Source organism: Taudactylus pleione, unplaced genomic scaffold, assembly GCF_031769625.1.
Source record: "Taudactylus pleione unplaced genomic scaffold, aTauple2 ptg000017l, whole genome shotgun sequence".
NCBI classification, from domain to species: Eukaryota; Metazoa; Chordata; class Amphibia; order Anura; family Myobatrachidae; genus Taudactylus; species Taudactylus pleione.
In genome coordinates, this window is record NW_028284419.1 from 3,206,803 (window position 1) to 3,233,473 (window position 26,671).

At 41.1% G+C, this 26,671-nt stretch overlaps 1 protein-coding gene across 1 annotated transcript in view; it reads left to right on the top strand.

Moving 5' to 3' along the window:
- Nucleotides 1–19,696, top strand: part of LMX1A (LIM homeobox transcription factor 1 alpha) — a 122,721-nt gene extending 103,025 nt beyond the window's left edge. Inside the window, exons 4-9 of the mRNA XM_088481635.1 lie at nucleotides 798–1,030; nucleotides 8,779–8,942; nucleotides 9,416–9,493; nucleotides 12,564–12,639; nucleotides 17,060–17,227; nucleotides 18,757–19,696. Coding sequence (XP_088337761.1) covers nucleotides 798–1,030; nucleotides 8,779–8,942; nucleotides 9,416–9,493; nucleotides 12,564–12,639; nucleotides 17,060–17,227; nucleotides 18,757–18,914 — 877 coding nt within the window. The 3' untranslated portion in view covers nucleotides 18,915–19,696. The remainder of the gene's footprint in view (nucleotides 1–797; nucleotides 1,031–8,778; nucleotides 8,943–9,415; nucleotides 9,494–12,563; nucleotides 12,640–17,059; nucleotides 17,228–18,756) is intronic.
- Nucleotides 19,697–26,671: the final 6,975 nt, after the last annotated feature.

The window sequence follows — 26,671 nt, forward strand, 5'->3', positions numbered from 1 at the left end:
TGAATCATAAGTTCTAAAATTGTATTTCTATATTTGTCACAAAATTATGCAATCTTTCTATTTATACGTATTTACGGAGACATTGGGGCTGACAGTGAAGGTAGTGTGTACTGTACATCAGTGTACATCAAGCTCGGTCCTCTGACCCCAAACAGTTCATGTTTTCCAGGTCACCTGTGTATCTTCAAAATGTGACAGTTGGTCATACACCTGTGCACCTGCTAGGTGGTCTGGAAAATGTGCACTGTTAGGGGTCCCGAGGACTGGGGTTGAGAAAGACTGGTGTAGATGCTCATATGGCACTGACCACACCCACACAGCACTGGCCACACCTCCTCCTTCACACAACAGGCCCAATATCATTATCAGATCCAGTCCCATGTGGCCCTTAATCCGGCCATGCCGATAGTCCCATAAGTATATGTATAGTAACATGGAATTGTCTTTTTAATTTTCAGAAATGAAATTTTGCCTACTCACAGAATAATTTGATTACAGCAAATTGTCTTATACGTGTGTTTCCCAATTGGCCACAGATCGGGTAGGATAATCATCAGAAGAGACTATTGTGTGTGAAAAGCTATACCTTAAACCTTAGCTTAATTTTTCTAAATGATTTCTAAAGTGCATTTTAATCTATCTATGATATATCGGCTAGTATCTTGTGGCGTACCTTAAAATATTAGCAACAAAAACAAGATGATGAGAAATAATGTAGAATATACTGTGTCTCACTCTCAGCTATTTAGTGTAGTTGGTCTTCTACAAAAAACTTTCACACCTTCTTTACCTTACAGACTGTTTGCGGTGAAATGTGGATCTTGCCTAGACACCATCACGCCCAGCGAGTTTGTCATGCGGGCGCAGAAGAGTGTCTACCACTTAGGCTGCTTCTGTTGTTGCGTGTGCGAGAGGCAGCTCCAGAAAGGTGACGAGTTTGTGCTCAAGGATGGACAGCTTCTCTGCAAGGGTGACTATGAGAAAGAACGGGATCTTCTCAGCCTTGTGAGCCCAGCTGCCTCTGACTCAGGTACATCTTACAGAAGAAAACATGACAGAATAAGCAACATATTTCATCTCATTAGAAGTGCAATGTAAGGTTTGTTTCCCTGATGATGGTACTCTCGGCCATAAAGGCAAAAACAGCTTGTCATAATGGGGTCTATATACTAAGCCTAGTGGGACAGATAAAATGGACGGAGATAAAGTACCAACCAATCAGTTCCTAGCTGTCATTTTACAGGCTGTGTTTGAAAATGACAGTTAGGAGTTGATTGGTTGGAACATTATCTCCATCCACTTTATCTCTCTCCACGGCTTATTACATAGATCCCTAAGAATTTTAATGGATTTAAATTACAGGAGTACATTTGAAACTGTGGACCCATAAAGTCAGTATGTCAGATTGAGTGGAAAGGCCTGATTCAGACCCGCTCGCTAGATGTGTTTGCATGCTGCCAAAGTATGCAAATCCCGCGATCGCACGGCAAGGCATTAGCACGCCCACTATGTCTTGACGTGCGATCGCGGTGTGTATTTAGATGCCCACCAGCCTGTCTTAAGAGGCCCACTTTCCCTTAGTGTTACACGTCATCTCCAGGCTGACCATACCCTACCGCTGGCACTGTGAGTGCTTCAGTGTGTAATTTAGCCATGTGACGTGTATTATGACACTGCGTCTTAATTATGCACGCCTCTGAAATGGCATTAAGATGCTCAGACACGCCTGCGTTCGCACCACCACTCCCCCATTTCCATCGGCCACCCCCTGTCACCACCCACAAACGGCTCGTCCTGTCACTCATTCTAGCGAGAGGATCTATGTGCAGGGTGCGAACGCATCCTGATCACATAGACTAGTTTGCGCACGTGAACTGCATCTTATACGCATGCGCATATTGCAAACATCGGCAAGCTACGTGCGAACGCAGCCTAGCGAGCAGGTCTGAATCAGGCGTTAGTTCAAAAGTGCTGCTCTTTTCTACCTGTTTACCTGTTGTTATTTCACCCAGAGAAAACACTAAGTGGGGTTTCCACACTTTAACAGTGATTAATGTTGTAGCTAAATGGACCTTAATTTATTCATGGGTGAAGAAACCCAAATGACACTGCTGTACAAAAGCACATAACAGTGATACTGGATATTGTAATTCATTTCTTAGGGACCTATGTATCAAGCCGTTTTTTATATTAAATTATGCAGAAACTGCAGTTTCTGATTAATTTTATGTATCATTTCTATGTAGCACAATGGAGGAGATTTCAAAGAAATCTCTGACAAAGTGCTAATTAGCACTACAGATCGCAGTGTCCATTATTACCAATGGGGACTATGATCTGACCACTATGTACTAAACTTCAAAAAGCAAAATTTTTGGAGTTTAGCACCGGTAGTTTTCACATTATCTTCAGATGGTGTAAACTACTGTACGCCTATGGGCGCTCCAGGGGCAGGAGAGAGGTCTTTTGATCTCTCCCCCGCGGCCCCCGGCCAGTTCCGGAAGTTGACACTGTGCACATGCGCAGTGTCAGTTTCCCTGGGGAAGTCTCTTAACTTCTGTGAAAGACTTCTTCTAAATGCCGGGGATATAACTCGCGGGTACAGCGGTTACCGCAACCGCTGTCTCTGTGATTTCCACGTAGTACATAGCCGGGATATTTATTAAAAATGAAAATATCCGTGGCGAGTTAGGTACAGTACCGCGATTATTAGTACATAGACCCCTAGTCTTTTTCACTGTGGTTCCTTTATACAGGTATATAAATCAAATGTGGTGATATATGACAAGCTATTCTTTACTTTGTTACTGCACCTGCTACTTACACAACATAAATGATAGGCCTTATATAAGATATGCCAATGTTGTACTGTTCCCTAAGTAATAAATAACAATCTACTGTAACATGATATCTGGCCATTAGAAAATAAAATCTGACATTGACTCTCCAAAATAAAATGCCAGAATGTTTTGTAATAGGTTGTTTTATATTAAAATAACATATAACATATAAGAAGATCTGATTGTACCCGACAGACTCTAAAGAGTCACTTGACGAGCCTTGCTATCTTCATTCTCTAGGAATGGTCTTTTTTTGTTCTGTATCCACCAAGATTTTTCTCTCTAATGTCTAACTTTAAAAGAGCTTTCTATAGACAAGAGGGTGAGAGAGGGAAAGCATAAAGTTAAACCCAATTTTATTGGAAAATCTAGAAAGGGGTAGAGCAACACCACAGATCCCATATGCTGAAGCTAATCTCCAAAGCCCATACTTCAATTACAGCCCCTGTCAACTCAAGCACTCAATCCTATGTAAACAGAACCAACTCAAAAACCATCCCCATTTCCAATTAAGTGCCCTAACTCTGCCTCTACGTCTAATTCCCTCAAACCAAAAGAAGCAGCGATTGAAAAGGAGAGAAAAAGACTTGTGAGTGCAGCTTCATTATACGAGATAGTCCCTTTTACTCTTCATCTCATACAGATGATAAACACCTTTTGTACAATATGGATCTATTAATTGTCTCGAGCCATCCAAGACCAGCTCATGCAAAGGTCACCAAGCACAATATGTTTTCATTTTCTCAGGCAGGACTGAGAGAACAGGGTTAAGGCTTAATTAAGTAGCCCTTCTAGTGCCTGAGACGTTTAAGGATGCAGTGATCTCTCTAATTAAAATGAAGTCTCCTCTTGTTGAATTTGCATTGGTCTTATGAGCTTTCTACTTTTATTCCACATGTCTATGATCTTTTGTAGCAGGTGGTGACAAGCTGGGGGATATTAGGGTCGCAGTGTGTAGGCAGCTTCCCGTATGTCAATATTTGCTCTTTTACAGTCTAGCCTATGGCTCAGCATTTGTTTATGAACCTATAGATACATTGTTCTAAGCACAGGGTAAGGGTAGTCTGTAATAAAAAAATGGAGGCAGCAGGAGCAGCTCATTAGGTGGGAACCAGAGGTACTGACACACCACATGGGAAAGTCGATATATTGTCAATGATAAACTAAGCCTAATAATCCAAATTGCAGCTTAAACCTAACCCTAATCTATTCCTAACCCTAAAATCTTGTGTCGGCATTCTGGCTATCGGCATCCACAATGTCAACATTATGTCAGTGTCAACAATGTGAATGCTGACATGATATTCTAAACATGTCGACATTCTGAATGTTGACATGCAGACCATGTCAACATTATGCTGTCGACAATTTGACTACATACCAGAAGAAGAGTATCCCAAAATAACAGGCGCAGCCCAAAAAGTTATTTGTACCTTAGTCCAGAGGTTTCCAAACGTTGTCCTCAAGGCACCCTAACAGTTCAGGTTTTAGAGCTATCCATGGTTGAGCATTGGTGGTCAAATCAAATTAACTGATGTACTAATTAAGTCACCTGTGGACAAGCATGGATATCCTTAAAACGTGGACTGTTAGGGTGCCTTGGGGACCAAGTTTGGGAACCTGCACCTTAGTCTGACCTACATCCTGTCCCTTCCCTATTCACTACAGTATGACTAGTAAAACATCCACAAATATTGAACTTTTTTTTAATGTGTCGCAACAATCTCTTCGGGCTCCAGAAAACCTTATATGTTTATTGCTTTTCAAATATAAGGAAATTGAACAATTTCTAACAATGTTTCCAAATCAATCTTTTGTCATTTGGGAAATAAGAATAAAAACATATGAACAATGATCTCCTATAAACTTATCTTGCCATATTTGAATCCATATATGAAAATGTGCCCTTTGAGATTATTAAAGATGTGATTCCATTGCTAAATACAGTTGGCAGTCATAAATCACAGTATAATAGGACAGACCTGTGCTGTTTATTACAAGCTCTTTGGTTATTAATTAAAATTATATTTACATATGCCTACTATGTTCTAAATCAAGTCCCGTGGGCATATAAATTAGCTTTTTTAATTCAATAATCATTTCCTTTCCAAATTGGCTGTAATGGAACGCCAGAAAAAGTGTTATTAATAATTTATGGTACATTACAGGTAGTTTAGGAACTAAAATATTCATTAGTTTTGCAGATGAGCCTCAGTCTTAATCGGTTCTTAACAATATATACTTGCAATAAGTATTTACATAACAAGCCAGCAATGGGGAGGTCATTCACAAAATGGAAAACATGAACATGTTTTTTGTGCTCCAGTTGCATTTTTGAAATACATCTGTACAGATTACCTTCTGTCTCAGTATGCACGTGTGGTCTGATGTTACTGCTCTTAGCTCATATAAGTCATGAGAGCGAGGAGGCATCAGGAATGTCTTTATATCACGTTTTACATTTATAAAAAAAAATTTTGCACACATATAATTACACTTTCAGACACAACTAAGATGGTGAAAAAAAAATCCATTGAAAAGAATTGTAGGTGTCTGCTGACTTCACTCAGACATTTTTCATGCCCAGTAAAGGCTTGAGGCCACCTGCTAAACCAGGAATATACCAATGTTAATATCATATTCTGCAAAGCTAAATCTCTATTTCAATTGTGGACAGAGCCAAATTCAGAGATGTAAATTCAATATTTACGTACATCTGTGTTTGCAGATCTGTGCATGCGGAGGAGCCACACTGAGCATGTGCCGATCCGTTTCTGCGATGACGCTTACAGTGCCCAAAGGCCGCATGATTGTCATGCTGCTAGCGTTTGGGGCGACGATGGGCAGCGCTCCTGGAAGTGGGGGAGTTTCGGCCCCGTTTTCTGGCTGTGCTGAGGCCAGTGGTTGCATACTTGGATGCAGCTTCATTGGTTCCAGCACCATGATTTCAACAGACATCCTGAGTAACCTTCAGATGCAGCAGCGGAGTAGGCAGCTTTTGCATATTTTAGCACCTGGCATCTGTGCTATGGACCCCTGAAATTATTGTACATGTTAATGCTGGACAAACAAAGAGAATAATCTATATAGCAATTAGTAACAATATATTAAAGATAAGAATTTACATCAAATTATGCTTTATTTCATAATTTTCTTACCACTTTAATAATCAAAACAGTGAAGTATTTGGTAAGTTGCCTAAAATGCAACCAAGAACTCAATTTCTGTTATTATTATTATTATTATTATTCTTTATTTATATGGCGCCACAAGGGTTCCGCAGCGCCTTACATAGTACAGAAACATAGTACATAAACAATTGAACAGAACAAGAAAACAGTGTCATACAGTTTAAGACACTACAAGACAAGTATATGGTATATAAACACTGCTGCAACAGAAGCAGGATGGCAAAAGTCACGGGTTAGGTGCTTTTGAGTATAGAGCAGATAGTATAAGTAAAGAAAGGATAAGCACAAGAGGATAGAGGGCCCTGCTCGTGAGAGCTTACATTCTAAAGGGGATGGGCAGACAGACAGGGGTGACACAGATGGGGTAGACAGTGAGCGTGGGACAGAGGGTTAGGATGACAGATGGCTGGATTCCTATTTTACAGTATGTGTGGAAGTCATTTGAATTAAGATTTACGCCACTGACATTCTACTTTAAGAGGCAGTTTTTGTAGGTGTTTGTGGAGAGCCATGGCTGTTATATCAGTGTATGTGACAGTATATGTAGGTGTCTGTGGAAAGCCATGGCTGTTATATCAGTTTACGTGAAGTCTGACGGGTGGCAGAAGCCACTTCATGTGGGGCTATTTAGAGAGTTTGGTTAACGTATAAACCAGCAGTCTCAGGTAAATGTCGAAATTGGTGAAAGCAATTATTGTAAAGAGATGTTCAGATGTAAAATAATAAGTTGTGATCGAGTGTGAATTCTATAAGGCACATTTATTGATTTGGAGGGTGATGGGAGACATGTGAGGTTTGCAGGATATATATTCCATAGTAAATCCGCTGTATGTGTGAGGGGCCTGGATTTGGGGATATGTCACCAGATAATAAAAGCAGAAGAATGGAGAAGTAGATATAGTTGTAGGTGTGTAAAACATTTTTATAGTGACACAATGAGGCTGTAATAGTCAATTTTTGATGAAAAGAAATCTCATTAGTTTTTAGAGGAGGTGAGTGAGTCAATAGGGCGGCAGTGTGCCCAGAGAGGGGAGATGCAGGGAGAGTTAGGGATGTTATATCCTTAGAGAAAATACAAAGGAGGGAGTTGATAAAAAGAAATGTGTAGTACATGGTGAGTTTTAGGTTTGTTTTTTTTAGACAAATTTTAAAGCAATCAGTTTCTTAATCTGAAATTACCTTAGATGTTGGTCAATGTTTGTTCAACTGTTTGATTAACTGTTATGTAATCACACTTTGTGCCTTTAACACTTGGTGTTTTTAACCCCAGCTGCAAACAGCCCCAGCTGCCCCTAGACTAAATATAAAGAAGTGGTATCCCTTGATTAAGACAGGCTACAACTGACTCAATTGCTCTGCTGATCAAAGGAGATAACTTGCTCTGAGTTGGAGCAAATGCCAGGCCAGATATATACCATAAACTATGCTTCACTGAACAATATAGACTATACATGTAAAAACAATTCTATGCAAGAGATGAAATATCACATACATTTAAAAACTGCACATGATTGCATGAAGGTCTATACAGAGTATATATGCAGTAGGCAGGATGAGAGATGAAATATCACATACATTTAAAAACTGCACATGATTGCATGAAGGTCTATGCAGAGTATATATGCAGTAGGCAGGATGAGAGATGAAATATCACATACATTTAAAAACTGCACATGATTGCATGAAGGTCTATGCAGAGTATATATGCAGTAGGCAGGATGAGAGATGAAATATCACATACATTTAAAAACTGCACATGATTGCATGAAGGTCTATGCAGAGTATATATGCAGTAGGCAGGATGAGATATGAAATATCACATACCTGAGGGATGAAATGAAATAAACAGATGATTAGTCCATATTCATGCAGGGTAACTGTTTGATTAACTGTTATGTAATCACACTTTATCCCATATATTAGTATTATTATATAGTATCTAACTAATTAGTTGGCGATACATAAAAAGGTCATGGCCAGAGGCACTCCTATATGAACATCTGAGCACCCAGAGAGCAGCTTCCTGCCTTATCTGGCAGCCAGCCATGTCTGAGAGTTGTACTGTTTAGTGCTGACAGCCTGGGGACTCTCATCCAACCTCACAGGTCCTTGCAGATAGGAAAGCACTGAGAGGTGGGCTGCTGACTGAACACACTGTCACCATACCTCCTATGGTGCCATGCTGGAGGCCAAGCGTCACTGAATCAAATTCTGACTAGCATCAACATTCCAGTAGGATATCTGGCAGAGTTCAGCTAAGTGTCAGAGCAGTACAGCCCACTTACAGTCCTCCATTGGGGCACTCTCTGAAATGTGAGGGAATGATATGCTCTGATAATAGCACTATTCCCACCTCCCAGTCCACTCAATGTGTACTAAGGCAAGGTCCTCATTCCTTTCATCATGGCAGAAATGGCTGTGGTAATAGCTGGGGATTTTTCCCCACAGGATAATATCTTGTTCGTGCTCCAGATCTGTGAGTTCCAGCTTTTGAGGACAGTCAGTCTGCCTCCATGTTTTCATGATTCAGCTAAAAGGGAAAGTTAAAGTGTGGCAATATGTGTGACAACAATACTATTAAATTGATTTGAAAACATATGTTTGCCTCGTTCCTTAGCCAATATCAAGGTAGATACAAGAACTGAATAGACAAATATAGTAGGTATTTCAGGTACATGACTACCTACAACTTCTACAGCTGTACAGTTTAAGTCCAGTGACAAAATGCTCTTACCATCTTCTCTTAGGTAAGAGTGAGGATGATGAAGATGGGGGTAAATTCGAAGACAGTAAAGGAATTGAAGATGGCAAAGATCAGAAACGACCTAAGAGACCCAGGACCATCCTGACAACACAGCAGCGAAGGGCTTTCAAAGCTTCATTTGAGGTCTCCTCTAAGCCATGCAGAAAGGTGAGATGGTGATGACTTTATTTCTTGCTCCCGTTTTTTGGTCATTTAAGGTCATCATATACTACACTGCTAATGCTTTCAGGAACATGTGTGTCAAATGTAGCGTGTCCAAAAACTCATGATACTCTTTAAATGAAACATAGTTTGGAACAGCTAAGCAAATATTAACAAACATTTTAGGTTAGGATCAAAAAGAGTGCCCCTCTATAGTGACTGCCAGTTTTTGGCTTTTTTTTTAAATTGCACATCAGGAGTGCTGCTTGAATGAATTTGTATACAGTATATATCTCAATTTGCATTATAGGCTCTTTAATCTAACAACATGATATTATGTGCACACAAAGGATCTCCTTAAAATACCTATTATCAACATTATTTGCACTGTCTACAGTACACCTGTATTATGCATGTGCCTGATGCCTACTAATGAACCTACAGGCTAACACAAATACCTGATGTTTTTCCTTGTGAAGGTGAGGGAGACTCTTGCATCAGAAACTGGTCTAAGTGTCCGTGTTGTACAAGTCTGGTTCCAGAACCAAAGAGCAAAGGTAAGAAACCAACAAGCAGCGCAAGACACTAATGTGTTCTGAAGTTGGCACAGGCCATAAAATTGGATCTAAGAATTTCTAGTCTAGATGCAGCACATATGATAATCCCTATTCTGCAGAGTTGGCCACAAACTAGGAGGCATTTAAAAGGTTTTGCAGCAAAAACTGAAAATACATTTTCAGAATTCCCCTGCTCCTATAGGTATGGACTCTTTTATTTCAATATACATACCTCACTGATGTTGCTCCTAATGAAAACTTCTCAAGGTAGAGCAGGCCTATCATTATCAGTGAACAGTTTTTACATTTAAACTTCTTCTTGATGAAGTCATAGATTGACGAAACGCGTTGGAAGGCTGATCATACATCCATGAACTCTTCAATTTCTTTTTTATCTTAAAGATAAGCTTTTTTTCAGTTTATTCCTCCTTTTTATCCTATGTATATCATTTATTGCTATGTTTTTATGTACTTTTCATGATTGTAGGTGTCATATTTATGAATTAAATAATTTTTTTTAATATTTAGATATATTCCTATTATTTTAAACACGTATTTATTCACTTGCATATATTATTTATTGAGGTTAAATTATTCACTTGGCACTTTATGTGTTTATTTCTGCACTTTGTTTTAAAACACTACATATGAATTACTAAGCGTTTTTCACAGATTTACTGAATTATTTAAATAGTTAATAGAGTGTACTAAGCACTTTTGTCGCTCACATTTCTACCTTTGTGTACACTATATATATATATATATATATATATATATATATGTGTGTAATGGGCCATTTAAGTGATGAGGAATAGGCCCCTTAATGGTGATCTGAGGGGAGTTCTATAGTCATTACAGTCCAGGTTTTAAGGATATCCATGTTTGAGTCCAGATGGTTAAATCAAATTTACTGAGGTACTAATTAAGTAACCTGTGCTCAAGCATGACTATCCTTAAAACTCTGGACTATAATGACAGTTTGGGAACCTCTGCTATAATGTATATACTGCATATCGTGACATAACTGATGATTCATATAGAGGAAAACCATTACATTGTTACTGGAGCTTTTTGTTATTATTGTTGTGATAAGATGCAAGTAAACCATTTCAATACATTTATCTGGAGATAGAGGACCTTATTCAGAGTCGGTTGCGAGAGCTGAGCGCTCGCAACTGACTCAATGTTGGTCCCCAGGGCATGCGCACGACGGAGACTGATCACCCGTCGTTAGTGGGCTCGAAGCAGACGGAGCGAGCTGCGTTTGCTGGGCGGGCAGGGGGCGTGCCCGGCCAAACGGAGGCGTTCCTTTCGGAACGCTTGCTGTTTTGTGGGCGTCCCCACTGACATCATCAGTGATGTCAGTGGGGAGCTTCCTGCTCAAACAGAGCGGGAAGCTCCCTGGGGCTTAAGGTTGACGAGACCCTACCCTAGGGTCTCGTCGTAAGCCCCGATGGTCGCGATGATCTTGACCATCGCGACCATCTCACTTAACGGTCGTTAGAGCTGTGGGTGTTTACCCACAGCCTAACGACCGACATGGAGGCGGCCGTTCAGGATGCAAGCGGCCACCCTGTTTCTGAGCGACCGCTTGCATCCTACGACCGCCTCTGAATGAGGCCCAGAGTATCGGGAAGGACATTAAAGGATAATTTAGATGAAAACTAGGTGGAATATCATAAGTGAAAATCTAATTACTTAGAAGGGAACAGTCAATAGTTGTTCCTATGTACTAATATACAGTAATATAGTGTAACAATAAATAGAAAAGACAGAGCCGTAACTAGACTTTTTGGTGCCCTGTGCCAGAAAGAGCATTGGCGCCCCCCTTATTTTTCAAAGGAACATAATGCACCCAAAAAAGGGAAATGGCCTCATGGGGAAGGGCCAGGGAAGAGATAAGGGAGACCAGGAGATGATGGGGATGAAATAAGAGGAAGCTACAAGTAAGAATGATAATAAACAAAAATTTGACAGGCCCAAACAGTGCCCCCTGACCTGTGGTGCCCTGTGCGATGGCACCAGCCGCACTACCCTAGCTACGGCCCTGAGATAAGAAACCCAAAAGCAATTTACCTAGAAAAAATAATTATTTAAATAGTAGTTTTCAGCAGCGGCTCCTGCCCTCTTACCTGAGGGGGCTGCCACTGCTGCTGGTCTGGCCATGGCAGGCCGGGTCCCGGTGCCTGCTCAATAAATCTGGCAGGTGCTGGGCCCAACGGCGGTGGTTTTATTTGTGCCAACAGTCCCAGTACCTAGTGTGGCAAAAGGGGCTGTTTGGCGCAACTAAAGTCACAGTGTATGAAGACAGATCTGTACTACTGAAAACTAAAAGTGGTATATTGATACACAAAGAACATGAAAGAGAAAAGTAATTGTCCTAATGTAGCGCGCATTTTAGAATATAACTTTTATATCAATCTCATAAAAGGAAAATTCTTCAGTGTTAAAATAAATCAGCAAAATATTTAAAGCATATAGGGCTGGATGTACTACGCATCGCTATATGGATATCCTGCCACTTATCGGGTACATAACGGTGTTAATAACCATGGAAAGTACTTAGAATTGCAATTAAAATGGCAAAGGACAGCTCTTCCGAAAAGAGCTAACCCTAACCCAGATAATTACATAACGTCTGACATTTACTTGATCCAGAGGTCCCCTGACATCCTTCATGTGTAAGACTATGATGACTGGAGTGATGAGTTTCAGGTGACTTGTCACACTGCCTGCTTCTGCTGGTGCTATAATTTTTGACCGCAAGACACGTAGGGAGTCGACAATGTGGGGAAAGTAAGTTATTTGGGACTGCTGAATTTTATGTTTTCAGTGGAATTATCCTTTAAAGAAAGAAACTTTAAGTGGGTTCAATCCATTTCCTATACCGTTTTTAAACTTTTCTAATGCAAGTAAGAGCAATGATTAGCATTAGAGCTGTGTAAGAAGTGCATTAAGTAATTCCTGGACCTGATTTCCATACAGAGTACATGGCCTGATGGAATTACCAGAATAGTATACAGACACGCCCTCCTTCTAGAATCTTATTCTTGTCCTTTACTTATAACAGATGAAGAAGTTGGCAAGGAGACAGCAACAACAGCAACAGCAGCAAGATCAGCAAAACCCGTCACGTATACCAGCAGGTAATCATTTTTCCGGGCACTGTGTACTTTGTTAATCACAGGCTGGCCCCTCGAGGCCACGAATTTGCCATAGCTTCTGTAAGGAATATTATAACAAGGTAACCATATCCAAGGCTCATTTGTCACATTCACAAATACATATACATGCTTTGATAAATGTGTCATTGTTTTTATTGTTACAGTACATTTATTTTTCCCAATACCCAACCTTTTTTCATGTGTTCGTTTATAATTTTATGAAAACAAAGAAGTAGTAATATAATCAGGAGAACACACAGGAAAGAGCGACATATTCCCACTGCAATCTGCTGGGTGGCATGGCCAAAGGAGGAGTCAATGGAAAGTGAAGGTGTGACTGTTTGGTAATGATATTAATCATTACCATGTGCTGAAATCCCTGGGCAGTGGTCCCATCAGGAGCAGAGCAGTATTACATGTAATATCTCAGTTTTATATATTGTTCTGATCTGTGCCAAAAATGAGTACTAGAACTGTGTTCACATTAACACAGATTACCTCTCATACATAAGCCCAAAGGCATAGCGCCCAACATCCTGTATTTACACCACAAAGGGCACTCACTGCAGTATCATGTGCAAGTCAGCCAGCTTCAGTGCTCATGTGTAGTATGCGGACAGAGATGGGATGTCTGTTTCACGCATGTAGCTGGTGTAAGTCCTGATGCTGATGATGGCGGCTGTGGGTGTACAAACAGTGGGCGGGATAGGCTTCAGCTTGCATTTGCATGGAAGTTTAATATACACAAATAGATTGTCGCAGCAGCGTAATGTAGTAAGCAGACATCCGTAGCCAGGCGGAAATGGGCCGTTAATGCATTCGACTCAGTGTCAGTCCCAATGTGCATATGGAAAAGACTAAAAACATCCCAAATGCCAACATGCTTCTGCTTTAGGACCAGCCTCATAATTCATAAACTTTTGTAATTGTCTTGTAATACTGATAAGTTTATCCTCCTTTAGGGGAATGCTGTTTGTGGCTGTTTGAAGGCAGTGGTTTACCTACTGTAGGTGCAGGGGGTGCAGCTGCTATGGGGCCTGGAGCAACCAGGGGCCCAGTTTTCCCACCCTGCACCTTCGGTGCCATGCCCCTGTCCGTGGCCCCCCCTCTGCACTCCCTCCTCACTCCCCTCTCCTCGACTTACCTGCTCTTTGGTCACACCCCCTCCTCGGTAGTTGCATCCTCCCCCTCTGTGGTCGGGTCTTCCCGGCTGGCTCCGCCTCCAGCTCACCTCATTGACTGATATTGGGAAGAGGCTTGGCCGCTTCCTCACAGCATCAGTCAGTGAGGAGAGATGGAGCCGACCGGGAGAGGAGGCGTGCCTGTCCTGCGCAGCGCAACCACGAAGCAGGTAAGTGATAGAGAGGGGAGTGAAGAGGGTGCCGGGGGGGGAGTGCAGAGGGGGGGTGCAGAACAAGGGGGGAGCCGGGGACCTAGGGGGGTCCATGAAAATTTTGCTATGGGACTCCCCTAGGTCTAGTTAAGTCCCTGTTTGAAGGTTATTATTGCAATGGGTGCAGAGTGGCTAGTAGAGATAATCAAAATGTTCAAAATTGTTGTGAGAAATATTTGCCTAGTTCTGTATTTGGCTGCAAAATTTTGTGCATTTGGCTTTAAGTGATACTAGTAGTGATACTAGTAGTGATTCTAGGGGTAAATTTACTAAGATTCGAGTCTGATTTTTTTTTTCAACTCGATTACCATCGCTGAAACTCGGGTGATTTGAGGCTCTTGAAACTCACAAATATACAAAGAAGCGAGTTTACCTGAGAGTGAGATGGCCGATGGTGAAACAGATCGAGATTTCTCCCCTGATTAGCAAGTTTTGAAGGAGATTACTCACCTGATATTGCAGTGTTTTCTCTCTGCAAAACTCTCCTGAACAAGCAGCCAGCACATATCAGTGAGATATGTGAAGGCTGCTTGTGTGTTGTACCTGTAAAAAATGGCTAAATTAATTTTAAAAAAATTACGCAGGGTCCCTCCCCCAAAGCAGAACCAGCACCGGACTGCACAGCCAGTCCTGGTTCCTAAAATTACGGGGAACAAAATGTGTAGGGTTCCCCCATAATATAGGAACCAGCACCTGGCTGCAGGGCCTGTCCTGATTTTAAATATAGGGGGAAAAAATGCATAGGGGTCCCCCTATATTTAAAACCAGCAAACGGACCCAAACCGTTGTGAGTATGTGTAAGTGAGGTAGGTAGGTGTGTAATAAAGTTTTTACATACGGTGTATGTGTACTGTCTTTTTTTAACTATTTATTTTACAGTGGGGGTATGGGTGCCGGATGCCTGCTGGCACCTGTAGTTCCACTGTAAAATACAGTAGTTTACAACTATTTAACACATTATTGCCCCCATACCCACAGCCCAGGGGTTCGAGGAAGAGCCCCGGGCTTCAGCCCAAGCCTGGGGTTTTGGAGAAGGGGGGAACCCTTCTTGGGGGGTGTCCCCACCGCCCCTGAGATCCCCAGCATACGCTGATTAGCTTGGGGTGTGAATGCTTTGGCCATGGAGACCCGGAGATAGGGTTTCCTGGCTGTGGCATTACACACCGGTTGGTTTGGGCCTGGTGTTGGTTTTAAATATAGGGGGACCCCTACGCATTTGTTCCCCCTATATTTAAAACCAGGACAGGCCCTGTAGCCAGGTGCTTGTTCCTAAATTATTGGGGAACCCTACTCGTTTTGTTCCCCGTACTTTTAGGAACCAGGACTGGCTGAGCAGTCCGGGGCTGGTTATGAACCTTAGTCCTTAGTCTTTTTTTATTAATATAACCATTTTTTTACTATTTACAGGCTGAAACATACATGGATCACACTGATCTGCACATGTTTCTGCCAAACTCGCAGCTCACAGGCAGGTGAATTGATTTCACGAGTGTTGTCCAGTCTCATGAGAGTTTATAAACTCTAATCTTGGTAAATTCCCAAATCCTATTTTAGTGAAAAGTTACTTGAGTTTAGCCGATGGTGAAGTGAAAAGAGTTTGCTAACTCCAGTATTTTCCCGTAGCAAAGGAGATTCCTCTCCTGACTTTTACATTAGTAAATTTGCGAGTGGAAAAAAAATGCCCAAACTCTCCAGAGATTCCTAACTCGAATCTTAGTAAATTTACCCTTAGTAGTGATCCTAGTAGTGATCCTAGTACACTCACACCACACACTCTATTCATGGAGTATAAACTCTGTGAAACGCGAATTTTATAGTTACAATTACAAATACAGTGCAGAATGACATTTTCAGTACCCAAAAATCAGATTTTTTTAGAATTTGCAGCAGTATTGATAATTTCTTACTCCTAAAAATGCACTTTCCACAGATTTCTGCAACTGACAGGAATAAAATACATCCAATTAACAGTGCAAGGCAAAGCCTGATAAGTGGTGTAAAATGCAAGGTTTTTAGTTGGGAGAAAAAAGGATATGCACTCTCCTAGAAGGCTGGGAACTATCTGTTACCCATGAGTGCCCACTCATTGTCACATCTTAGTACAGAAGTGCATAACCCTCTGCAGTCAGACACGGCACATTGTGTGGGCATACCAGCCAAGTCCGATACCAAGAGAGAGGCTGTGCCTGAAATGGGCATCCTGACATAAACTTTACACTCCCTGTTGTCTAATCTCCAACTCTTATGTTCTCCTGCAAAAGAAAATAAAAAACATTTTTGCATGTTGATGGAAAAATACTGAAGGTGCACTCATACGCCTACAGAGTACTCAGCTAGAAGCGCCCCTGATTTTCCCAATTCCTTTTATTCGACAGTCCACACTAGTACAGATGCCACCATGTTGCCCACCTAGTCATGTATCTGCCCATAAATAAAAAACATTTGTGCAAAAGTAAGCATGTGACAGTACAAAATAAGTATTTGCACTCCTGGTTTGCATATTAATATCTTTCCTAACAAGCTATAGTGTCATTCAAATTGTACTTTGTCCCACTATGCATCCAAATGGATTAATCTCTCTGTTTTTGCATTCTCTATTGATATTTCACTTATTGTGGATATTTTTTAATTATTACACTTTAGTAAAAAAAAAAAGAGAATTAAATAAGGGTCCATTTACTAAGCCTTGGATGGAGATAAAGTGAATGAATTAAAGTACCAACCAACCAGCTCTTAACTGTCATTTTTTAAACACAGCCTTTGACATGGCAGTTCGAAGCTAATAGGCTGGTAACTTATCTCCATCCACGTTATCTCCATCCAAGGCTTAGTAAATAGACCCCATAGAATCTTGTTTCTTTCATTCTAGAACAGATTTACTGGAAAATACAATATATTTTTCCAATGCATTTTGACAATGAATTTACGCACACTTACCATAATGAATTCTTGTGTGAGGCGTGAGAGGAAGAATAAGAGTTACAATTTCCTTTACTTACTATTCTGCAGCTCAGACACACAGCTCCAGTAACTCCAGCATCGATGGAATCATGAACGTCTTCACAACGCTTCCTCATCAACAGCTACTTTCAATAGAGCAGAACATGTACAGCGCAGACCCATTCCAGCAAGGACTCACACCTCCACAGATGCCAGGAGATCACATGCATCCTTATGGTGAGCTAGTATTTACTTACTGAGTGACACATCTTTCTTCTATCTTATGGACTCATTTAATGACAGTTATTGTATTTTGGATTGCCAGCAATTGTCTGATTGGTTACTCTGATTTATTTTCAGGGGTATATTTACTAAATTGTGGGTTTTTAGAAGTGGACGTGTTGCCCCTAGCTACCAATCAGATTCTACTTGTCATTTATCTAGCACCTTTTAGTAAATAATAGCTAGAATCTGATTGGTTGCTTTGGGCAATACCTCCACTTCTATAAACCCGAACTTTAGTAATTATACCCGTGTTGCACCACAATGGAGCATTAGTAAATGAGCTGTATTATCTAGACTATTGGTGAAATGTTCACATGTTCTACTACTAAAGGGAAATCAGTGTTAAAATGAAATAGAGATCAGAAACAATACAAAATCAATTATTGCCATTTAACAAAGATATAGCACTAGGGCATCCTTTGATGTATGGAGCAAAACTAAAAATAGCCCTATCATCTATTATTGGAGTTTTGTCATTTGGCAAACCTTCCCTTAAGATATTGATTGATTACATATCATTATTGGCTATGTTGTTCAGCATGCTGCTAGGAGTGTCCATCATTATAATATTGTCTTAATATAATGCTTTCTCTTTTACAGCACTAACTTTGGATATATTCCAACATTTTTACTAATTTACACAGGTGATCCTTGCAAAATGTGTTTAGATATTATGCAATTGTACCAAGTATAATCATTTCCAATTATATATTTGCAACAGTCAAGAGACTCGACATAAACTGTAAAAGGGGACACATATTGTAGTTTGAGGCCTTACAAGCTGAAATCCAATGCAAATTCTATATCTGGATTGCTATGAGACCCCCCCCCTCCCAATCCCAGCTCTTCCTAAATTAACATAATCTGAATCTATAGAATTATGTTTATAATATCCCACTTTACAAAAAAACAAAACTGAAAATTAAAATATATCTTCTTTCTTCAGCAGTAAGCTCCCCCCTTTGTTTTCCATACAGTACTCACAAATGACATGAGACTAAGGGGTAGATTATTATTATTATTATCATTTATTTATATGGCGCCACAAGTGTTCCGCAGCGCCTTACAAAGTACATAGACAAAAAAGTAACCATTGACTTACAATACAATACAATACAATACAATGCAGGACATGGATAAACATTGCTATATTAGCGACATTAACGCCCGCATAAGCAGCCAAGTGTTAGTTGCCCTAGTGGCTAGTACGAGATAAATTAGATAAATAGATGTACTAAGCCTTGGAGAGACATGAAGTACCACCCAATCAGCTCCTAACTGTGACTTTACAGGCTGTGTTTGAAAAATGACAGGAGCTGATTGGTTGATACTTCATCTTTCTTCAAGGCTCGGTACATCTATCCTCATCTTTAAACTTCTCATTACACAACTGCATAAATCTGTGCAAGGGGTTCCTGGCTAATGAAAACCTAACAACCAAAGAAATTACATTATAACTGCTGATCTGTTATCTATTGTAGGTGGAGAGACCTTGTTCCATGACATGGACAGTGATGATGCCTCCCTTAACTTGGGTGAGTGTCTTCTAGCAGCACCTGAAGTAGGGCCACTGCAGACTCGAGTGGGAAATCCCATTGATCGTCTGTATTCCATGCAAAGCTCCTATTTTACTTCCTGAAAGCAATGAAGAAAGCTACAAACATTATGTCTGGAAACAGAAGTATGCTGGTTGTCTACATTTTCTACTGATTCCATTCATTTACTGGTTAAGACTATACTGTACATGATGCTACTGAAGATTTGGACAATTTTTGTCTCTCACTCAGTGCTTTGAGCTAAGACAATTTGCCCAGGATCATCAAGTATCGAAACACATTGTAAGAGAAAAAATAATAATGTTCACTGAAGAATAAAATATATCTTGACCATTACATCACATTGGACAACCAAATTCACTGGAAATATTGGGGAAATTCTACAGAGCCGCTGCTGAACTGGAACTGATCTGTGTAACCTGAGCCCTAAGTTAGAAGCATTGATATGTAGGGGTTATCAATAAATAAAGACTGTGCCATCTGGGACTATGAAAGACACTTGTATCCATTCTATACAGACATTGTGTATTGTGGTTGCTTTTCTGGATTTTCTGGAGATGTACAGATGAAAAAATGACTGACATGGACATATTGCTATTTGACCCTCAGATTGAGCTCAGTGCACACTCAGATGACACACTGACTAGCAATCTACTAGCTACAGGAGCATACATTGTTGTGAGTTCTTGCAGTGTCGGTCATGAAGGATATAACTGACAAGTCCCGTGTATTCGCTGCATTAACCAGGATACTGATTGTACAGCTCAACAGTATTGTCATTGGGAGGTATTTAATGTTGCACATCTGTGCTTTAACTTATATAAAACTTAGCTTGTTTCTTTTTATTCTTGTGTTAGGTTGGAAGAGGCGGTTGTGACTTTATTTTTGTCCATTCTGTTTTGATGTGATTATTGAAATAGATTAAGAACATGTAATATCAGCCTACATTTCTTTTACTGTCTGATGGGTAAAGTAAAAAGCAGACATCCTTGCCTGATAAGAGAAACAAGGGTATGTAGTTTCCCAGCTGCTGGTCAGTTACTGGTTACCTGCCATATAACTTACTGTGGCATTGTCCAATGTGTCTATGGAGTGTGGCAGTGGTTGAACTGCAGTTGCCACAACCCCTGTGGTGCTAAGGGAGGTACTGTTCTATCTGCTGTGCTCTATATGTACAGGGTCTGGAGCATGCCCCCAGAACACTATCACCAAAGAAAATTGTGCTATGGATCCAGCGATTCAGTGCTACTCCCTGTTGAGTGCTATATATGTTACAAATACATGATAGTATAAAAAATATATATATGATAGAGCAGGTGTTGGATGTGGATGTGGAAGGTAGGTCAAGGCAGACTGCATTTACTTTGCAATTTCAACATCATGGCATGTGCACAGAAATAATATAATTCTATGTATTTTTGTAGAGCTACATAGAGTATGTTCATACTCTTCTTGACCTAGTGAATTATGGCAATCTGTTTATAACATTGTAAGTCTATGAAAGCAAAAGTCTCAAATTCAGCAATTACCTGCGCATAGTGGAGCCCATATACAAAAGCCCGACAGTAGCTGAGATGTGCAAATGCAGCTTAGGACTTGTCTTGCAGCTAGCTCTCCACTAGTCACAGGTTTGTGGTGGAGCAGAAGTTTGCACAGCTGAGGGGAGGAATGGAGATGATCCTTAGGAAGAATGAATTGGTGCTTTAGGGAGCCTCATCTGGATAGCAGTGCAAAAACAAGATTTCATTTTGCAGGGTCATTTTGCATTGTTGGGAGATAAAGGAGTGGAAATGGTGCATTATACAGAGATGGCATCGCATTGCATAGCCATTCACACTCATTCACACTTCTGTATCAGATAAGAGCTGATGAGATAGGGACTTGCACTATACATTTACAAAGACAAAACAGTTTCCATGCACATTGTACTATGTAAAATAAAATGAAAACAAATAAAATAATAATAATAATAATCATTTAAAAAGGGCATCGTGTCACCCCTAAAAAAACCTCAATCAGCCCCACCCTGGGCTGGTCCACAGGAAGTCACAATCATGAAGTCCCCCTGCATTAGTGGAAAACTGTTTTATTCTGGTGCCTCTATGCAGGATCCTGCAAATAAAAGTGCATCCTCATTCCAGAAACTACCATCCCACAGCATAATAGCACTGGGCCTCCTCCAGCCCCCGAGCTGTGTGTTCTGCAGTAATTAACAAAATTGGCACTACTGAAATTGCAGCTTTACTACCAGGTCCATAAGACCTCAGCACACACTCCTCTAATCCCAGGGGCACTGCCTCACATCATTGAGGTTGAGTCACTAAAGAGGGGGATGACAGTGTCCGCGGCTCTGTCAATATATCCATCGGGTCTGTAGTCCTGCTATCCTGCCATTAGCCCTTCAGTCACCAGCCAGCAGTGCAATCCTAATTTGAGGTAAAAACTCTACCTTCCGTTCCGCTGGAATCTAGTATTTGGCTGGGTCAATTTAAAAGGTTGTTGGTAAGTTGCAGACAGATTCAGCTCTCTTTCTCTCTCTCTCTCTCTCTCACTCTCTCGGAAAGGGTGAGAATCAGGCGCTCTCTGTTGTAGTATTTTTAGTCATGAAATTTGCAGAAAATAAGTATTATGCGTACCGCAATGAAATGTAACAAAGGCACATCAGGGAGATCTTTCATGTGGCCAGCGTGATCATCTCTCACAATTCTGATTCCAATTGCGGCAGGTAACTTTATCAGGATACACCTGGAGCTGGTCTCCAATGTTCCTCACCGGGAATGTTCCTCACGGGGAAGATCTTCCTTTGTGGAGCTCCCTGGGATTGCAGACGAGAGATGAGGCAGCAACAGCTAAACCTCGCTTCTGTATAGTTAGACACTGCTTACAGAGCTGGAGGTAGGGCCACACCATGGGCAGTAAGCTGCACAGAAAGACAGCTAATTAATATACATATATCTGGACTACGATGTATCAAGACAAAAGAAACATTTAATTTTTATTAAAATGATGAAGAAAGGGTTTGGGGGGTCTTATTCAATTATAGTTATTTTAAAATTGAGTATGTCTTTATTTTACTATTTATTGTTCAGAAAAACAATTTGTTTTTTAACTGCGCAAATAGAACTGCAGCCAGTGATAGACTCCAGGAACTCCTTACAAATTCCTTAATACAGATATAAGAAATAAAAAGTCTCACTACGGCGCTGTCCACAATCAAAAAGAATAATTCAGGAAAAGTTTCTTATATTTATTGTTGTTACAAGAGGGTTTTAATATTGTTATTTATTATTAATATTGCTAATCACCCCAGCCCTCACAGCCCAAGGGCTCGAGCATGGCCCCATTGCCTTTCAACATGTTGCTGGTATCTATGAGGGGGGGCATAATGGTTTGCATCCCTCCATATAGAGGCACTAGGTCTGCCCTGATCAGTATGGGCTGGTTTTCACTTTAGAGGTAAATTTACTAAGAATCGTATTTGGGTAAGATTGCATTTTCATGCATGTTTTGTCAGTTTTTTTGAGTCGCAAATTTACTAAAGGCAAACTCGGGCGAACAAGCAAGAAATGAGCATGCAAACACGTGCGAATACAAAAATACAACAAAATACATCATCGAATCAACTAGCAATTACTTTCCATAGGAAACAATAGAACTTGTAAATCTGCCAAGAATCGTGTTTGCAAACTTGCACCAAAATTCACTTTTCAAATAGATGACCTCCTGACCTCTGTGTTCACATGTGTTTCAACTTGCAATTAGTGGGAACACAATGATGATGCCTATAAAAAAGGCTAAGGGCAGGATGTACTGTTTCATTTCCTTTTACCATTATTTTCACATTGGTATTGCTTCCAAAACGCAGGGATCCACACACATCTGAGTGGGGGCAAAAAAATAAAGTACGAAAACCTAATATGCAGAACAAAAGAGGTAGTCCTTATGCACTACATAACGAGAAATTGAGATTTACATTTCACAGATACAAACAAATAACAATCTCTTGGATCTTCTCAGAGCTGGCAAGAGGTTCATAGAAAAATAGAATTTGACGGCAGATAAGAACCACTTGGCCCATCTAGTCTGCCCTTTTTTAACCTTTTGGTAGCCACAACCAAGCTCTGTGATTGGTCTGTGTGGTCATCTGCCCCATTTTATGTAATCTGACTCTACATGGTGCTGTTGAAGCACGAGCCCTGGGCCCTGAGCAGTCACCTGATGCACCCTTGCATCTGCTCCATGCATCTGCCTCGGCATCTAATGCTGGGTACACACTGTCAGATATATTGGCCGATCAATTGATCTATTTGGTGCCCCTCAGCCAGTGTGTAACCGCGATATGTCTGTGAGTGACGTTGTTCACAGACATATCGCATCAGCTCTGCTGCACAGCCGATGGACAGATATATCTGCAGATACATCTGTCCATCGTCAGCCAGTGTGTATGGGTAGTCTGCCGACCGCCCGTACAAATGCAGCAGAGGCCGCGGGGAGGGTAATGGACCTGTCCCCGACACACCCCCAGCCAGCGGACCCATGGCGAAAGACACAGATGATGGTCAATCAGTGTGTATGAATGACCATCATCTGCAGATATATAGCAGATCACTCGATCTGCAGCTATATCTTTCCAGTGTGTACCCACCTTTAGCTTAGGCAAGGATAGACACTGAACTTTTATAACATTTCTCAAACAAAAAAAAACAATAAATGACATTTATTGACTTGATAAACTTCATGTCACATGGATTTCAAGGCTGTATCTTTGTAAACGAATTGCAAACACAATGGTGCACTGTGGGTTAACCCCTAAGTACCCTGTTCTGGCCAGCAGCTCACACAAATGGGTTCTTCTACCCACAATAATACTGAATAAAGAAAAAGGAGAGTGAGCGCTAGGTCAGAAGCAGTAGAAAGCAAAAATTTATTTATTGACAATCAATACATTAAATAAGTCTATAACAAATCTCAAATACAAAGAATCTTTCCAAATTGATACAGTGTAAAAACAGTAGATGATTACTCAGTCCACATGAAATATAGGCCCTCATTCAGAGCCGCTCGCAAAAAGCGAGCGCTCTCTCTCTGAATGAGGGTGGCAGCTTTTTTTTTAAAATCGGCCTCCTGGCCGCTCGCTAAGCTGTGGGTGACCACCCACAGCTTTTGCGAGGTGATGGTCACGATGGTCACGACCATTGGGCTTGCGACGAGACCCTTGTGGTAGGGTCTCGTCTGCTGCAAGCCCCAGTGAGCTTCTGGCTCTAGTAGAGCTGGAAGCTCACTACTGACATCACTTGTGATGTTAGTAGGGCCACCCACAAACAGCAGGCGTTCCTTCAGGAACGCCTCCGTTTGTCCAGCCACCCCCCCACCCCGCCTACAAAATGGCGCGAGCTGTCGATCAACATCGACAGCCGCCCCGTTTGTAGCCAGCCCCGGAGCGAGAGAATTTCTCTCTCGCTACGGGGCTTGCGCATGCGCAACCATCGACCCGTTTGTGAGTGCATAGCGCTCGCGAGCGGGTCTGAATCAGGCCCATAGTCTTCTGAAAATGACTCTATTGCACCATATATTAATAGTCTCAATTCCTGAATGAGTCAAAATGTAATGGTAAGCGAGCTATGGGGTGATCCATACAAGGCTCCGATACATTAATGCTCGTGATTCAGAAATATAGCAAGGAGCATAGGTCAGTAGAATCAGCATAAACTGGGAGCCATTTCCATTTGACACGGAGAAACGTGTCAAGGTTTATGCTGATTCAACTGACCTATGCATCTTGCTATATTTCCGAATCACGAGCATTAATGTATCAGAGGTTTGTAAGGATCACCCCATAGCCCGCTTACTGTTGTTCCCACTGGGGTGTGACATTTGGTCTTAAACAGACTATTATACACTACACTCTAAACGGTAATGTTCAGTGCTGGGCTGTGAGATCCGGATTCGAACGGATCATCTACTCACGCACTGCCCGTTTAGCATTGTTCTTGCTGAACTGTGGTGTTGCGGATGTGCTAGACGCTGCACGCTGCCATTGGTTATGCGGTCGGGACTTTCATCCCTGCAACCGGCTTGCTGACAATGGCTTCAGGCCATCAGGGACTGCCTGCTGAATGCGGAGGGACCGTCATCAATGACCATGGCAAGTTATCCACGGGTTTTCACCAACTGTCCGTGATGCCAACTTATACCTGGCATTACATCACACCTAGCACCACTAGCTTGTTATACAACACTACGTGTTCACCTTGAATTGGGACATAATACAGCTTATTTTACATCTACAAAGAGTGTGGTAAGAGCTACATCTGATACATTCTTCATTGCCAATTGACTTTGTTACATTTTGATTCATTCAGGAATTGAGACTATTAACATATGGTGCAATAGAGTCATTTTACAGAAGACTATGTGCCTGATTCAGAGCTGCTCGCTAGGGCGCGCATCTGCAGTGAGCGAGAAAATGCAAAGCGAGCTCTAGAAATATATATAGAAATATACATATAGAGAGAGATCTAGATATATTTCCAGACAAATATATCTTAATTTGTAAATAAGCATATATGTATATACATATTTTTCTAGATGTGTATCTTTATAATATCTAGACATATATATATATATATATATATATATATATTTGTATTTTTTTTTAAACACCTTCAAAATTTACATGTCTACCCTAAAAACAACACACATTTTTTGGCCAAACAATTTTTTTAATTTAAATTTTGTGAAGAAATAAAAACTTAAAGGGCATTCTGGATCCTCCGAATGGCCTCATAAATTTGGAGGACACATTCCCTGATTATGCCCACCTCCCTCCAAAGATCGGACCACCGCTGTTCTAATTAGACCACCGTCCGATGGAATCCAAGGCGGCGCAGCCTCCCTCGAACCTCTGCGTAAGCCCGCATCTTGATGTGGTTTGGCACATGCGGGCCTACGGGTCCCAGCCATTGGTCCATGACCTCAGTCAGGATGCGGAGCTCCCGCCTGCAAAAGCTGGAGGATCTCATGATGGCAATGACAAATGTTACAGTGTGCCAACTTTATATAAACTATGGTGCAGTCTGATTGGTTGGCCATTCAAAAATGGTGGATAAACACAGGACATTTGGTGATTTAATATATCTATAACAAAACAACACCTGTCGTACATCATGTGACTCACCTCATTCCACAGCTAGGATATGCCTGTGTGGCCATTAGGGCACTCCCAACACTACGCAGCTCCTTGGGAAAGTGTTTGGAATTATGAGGGGAACTTTTAAAGGGTGTGTGAGTCGCTTGTGCATCGCGTAGTGCACTGCATGGGAGTGGCGCACAGTAACAGGCGCATACGCAGATTGCTATAAATAGCAATGCCAGAATTTTAAAATTTGCAGTCATGGATTCTGTGGAAGCCAATGAGGACTGCATGCTTGATATACATGAATTTCTGGACAAATTTGGTTTTGGAGTTGCTTCAGAAATTGAAGTAGTAGATACACTTCCAGATGAGACTGAGAAAAGTGTGCCTGATCCCACACCAGGTGATCCTCCTCCAGCACCTACAAACACATCACCTCCAAATGTGGCTGGCCCATCACATGGACCGATACAAGGTCAAGTTAAACCTTGTCGGGTTTCAGATACACTAATCCAGTTGGCACTAACCAGATTCACTTTTGGACATAAGATTCCTTTGCGTGATCGGAAAAAAATCTGGGTGAAATTTACAAAGATCATCAATCTGAAGCACTCCACTCATTTTGAGACCTCTTTTCTTCGAAATAAGTAAGTTTATTGCTAAAATTTTATATTTTGGGTTACTGTACAAAATGTCAAAACTTTT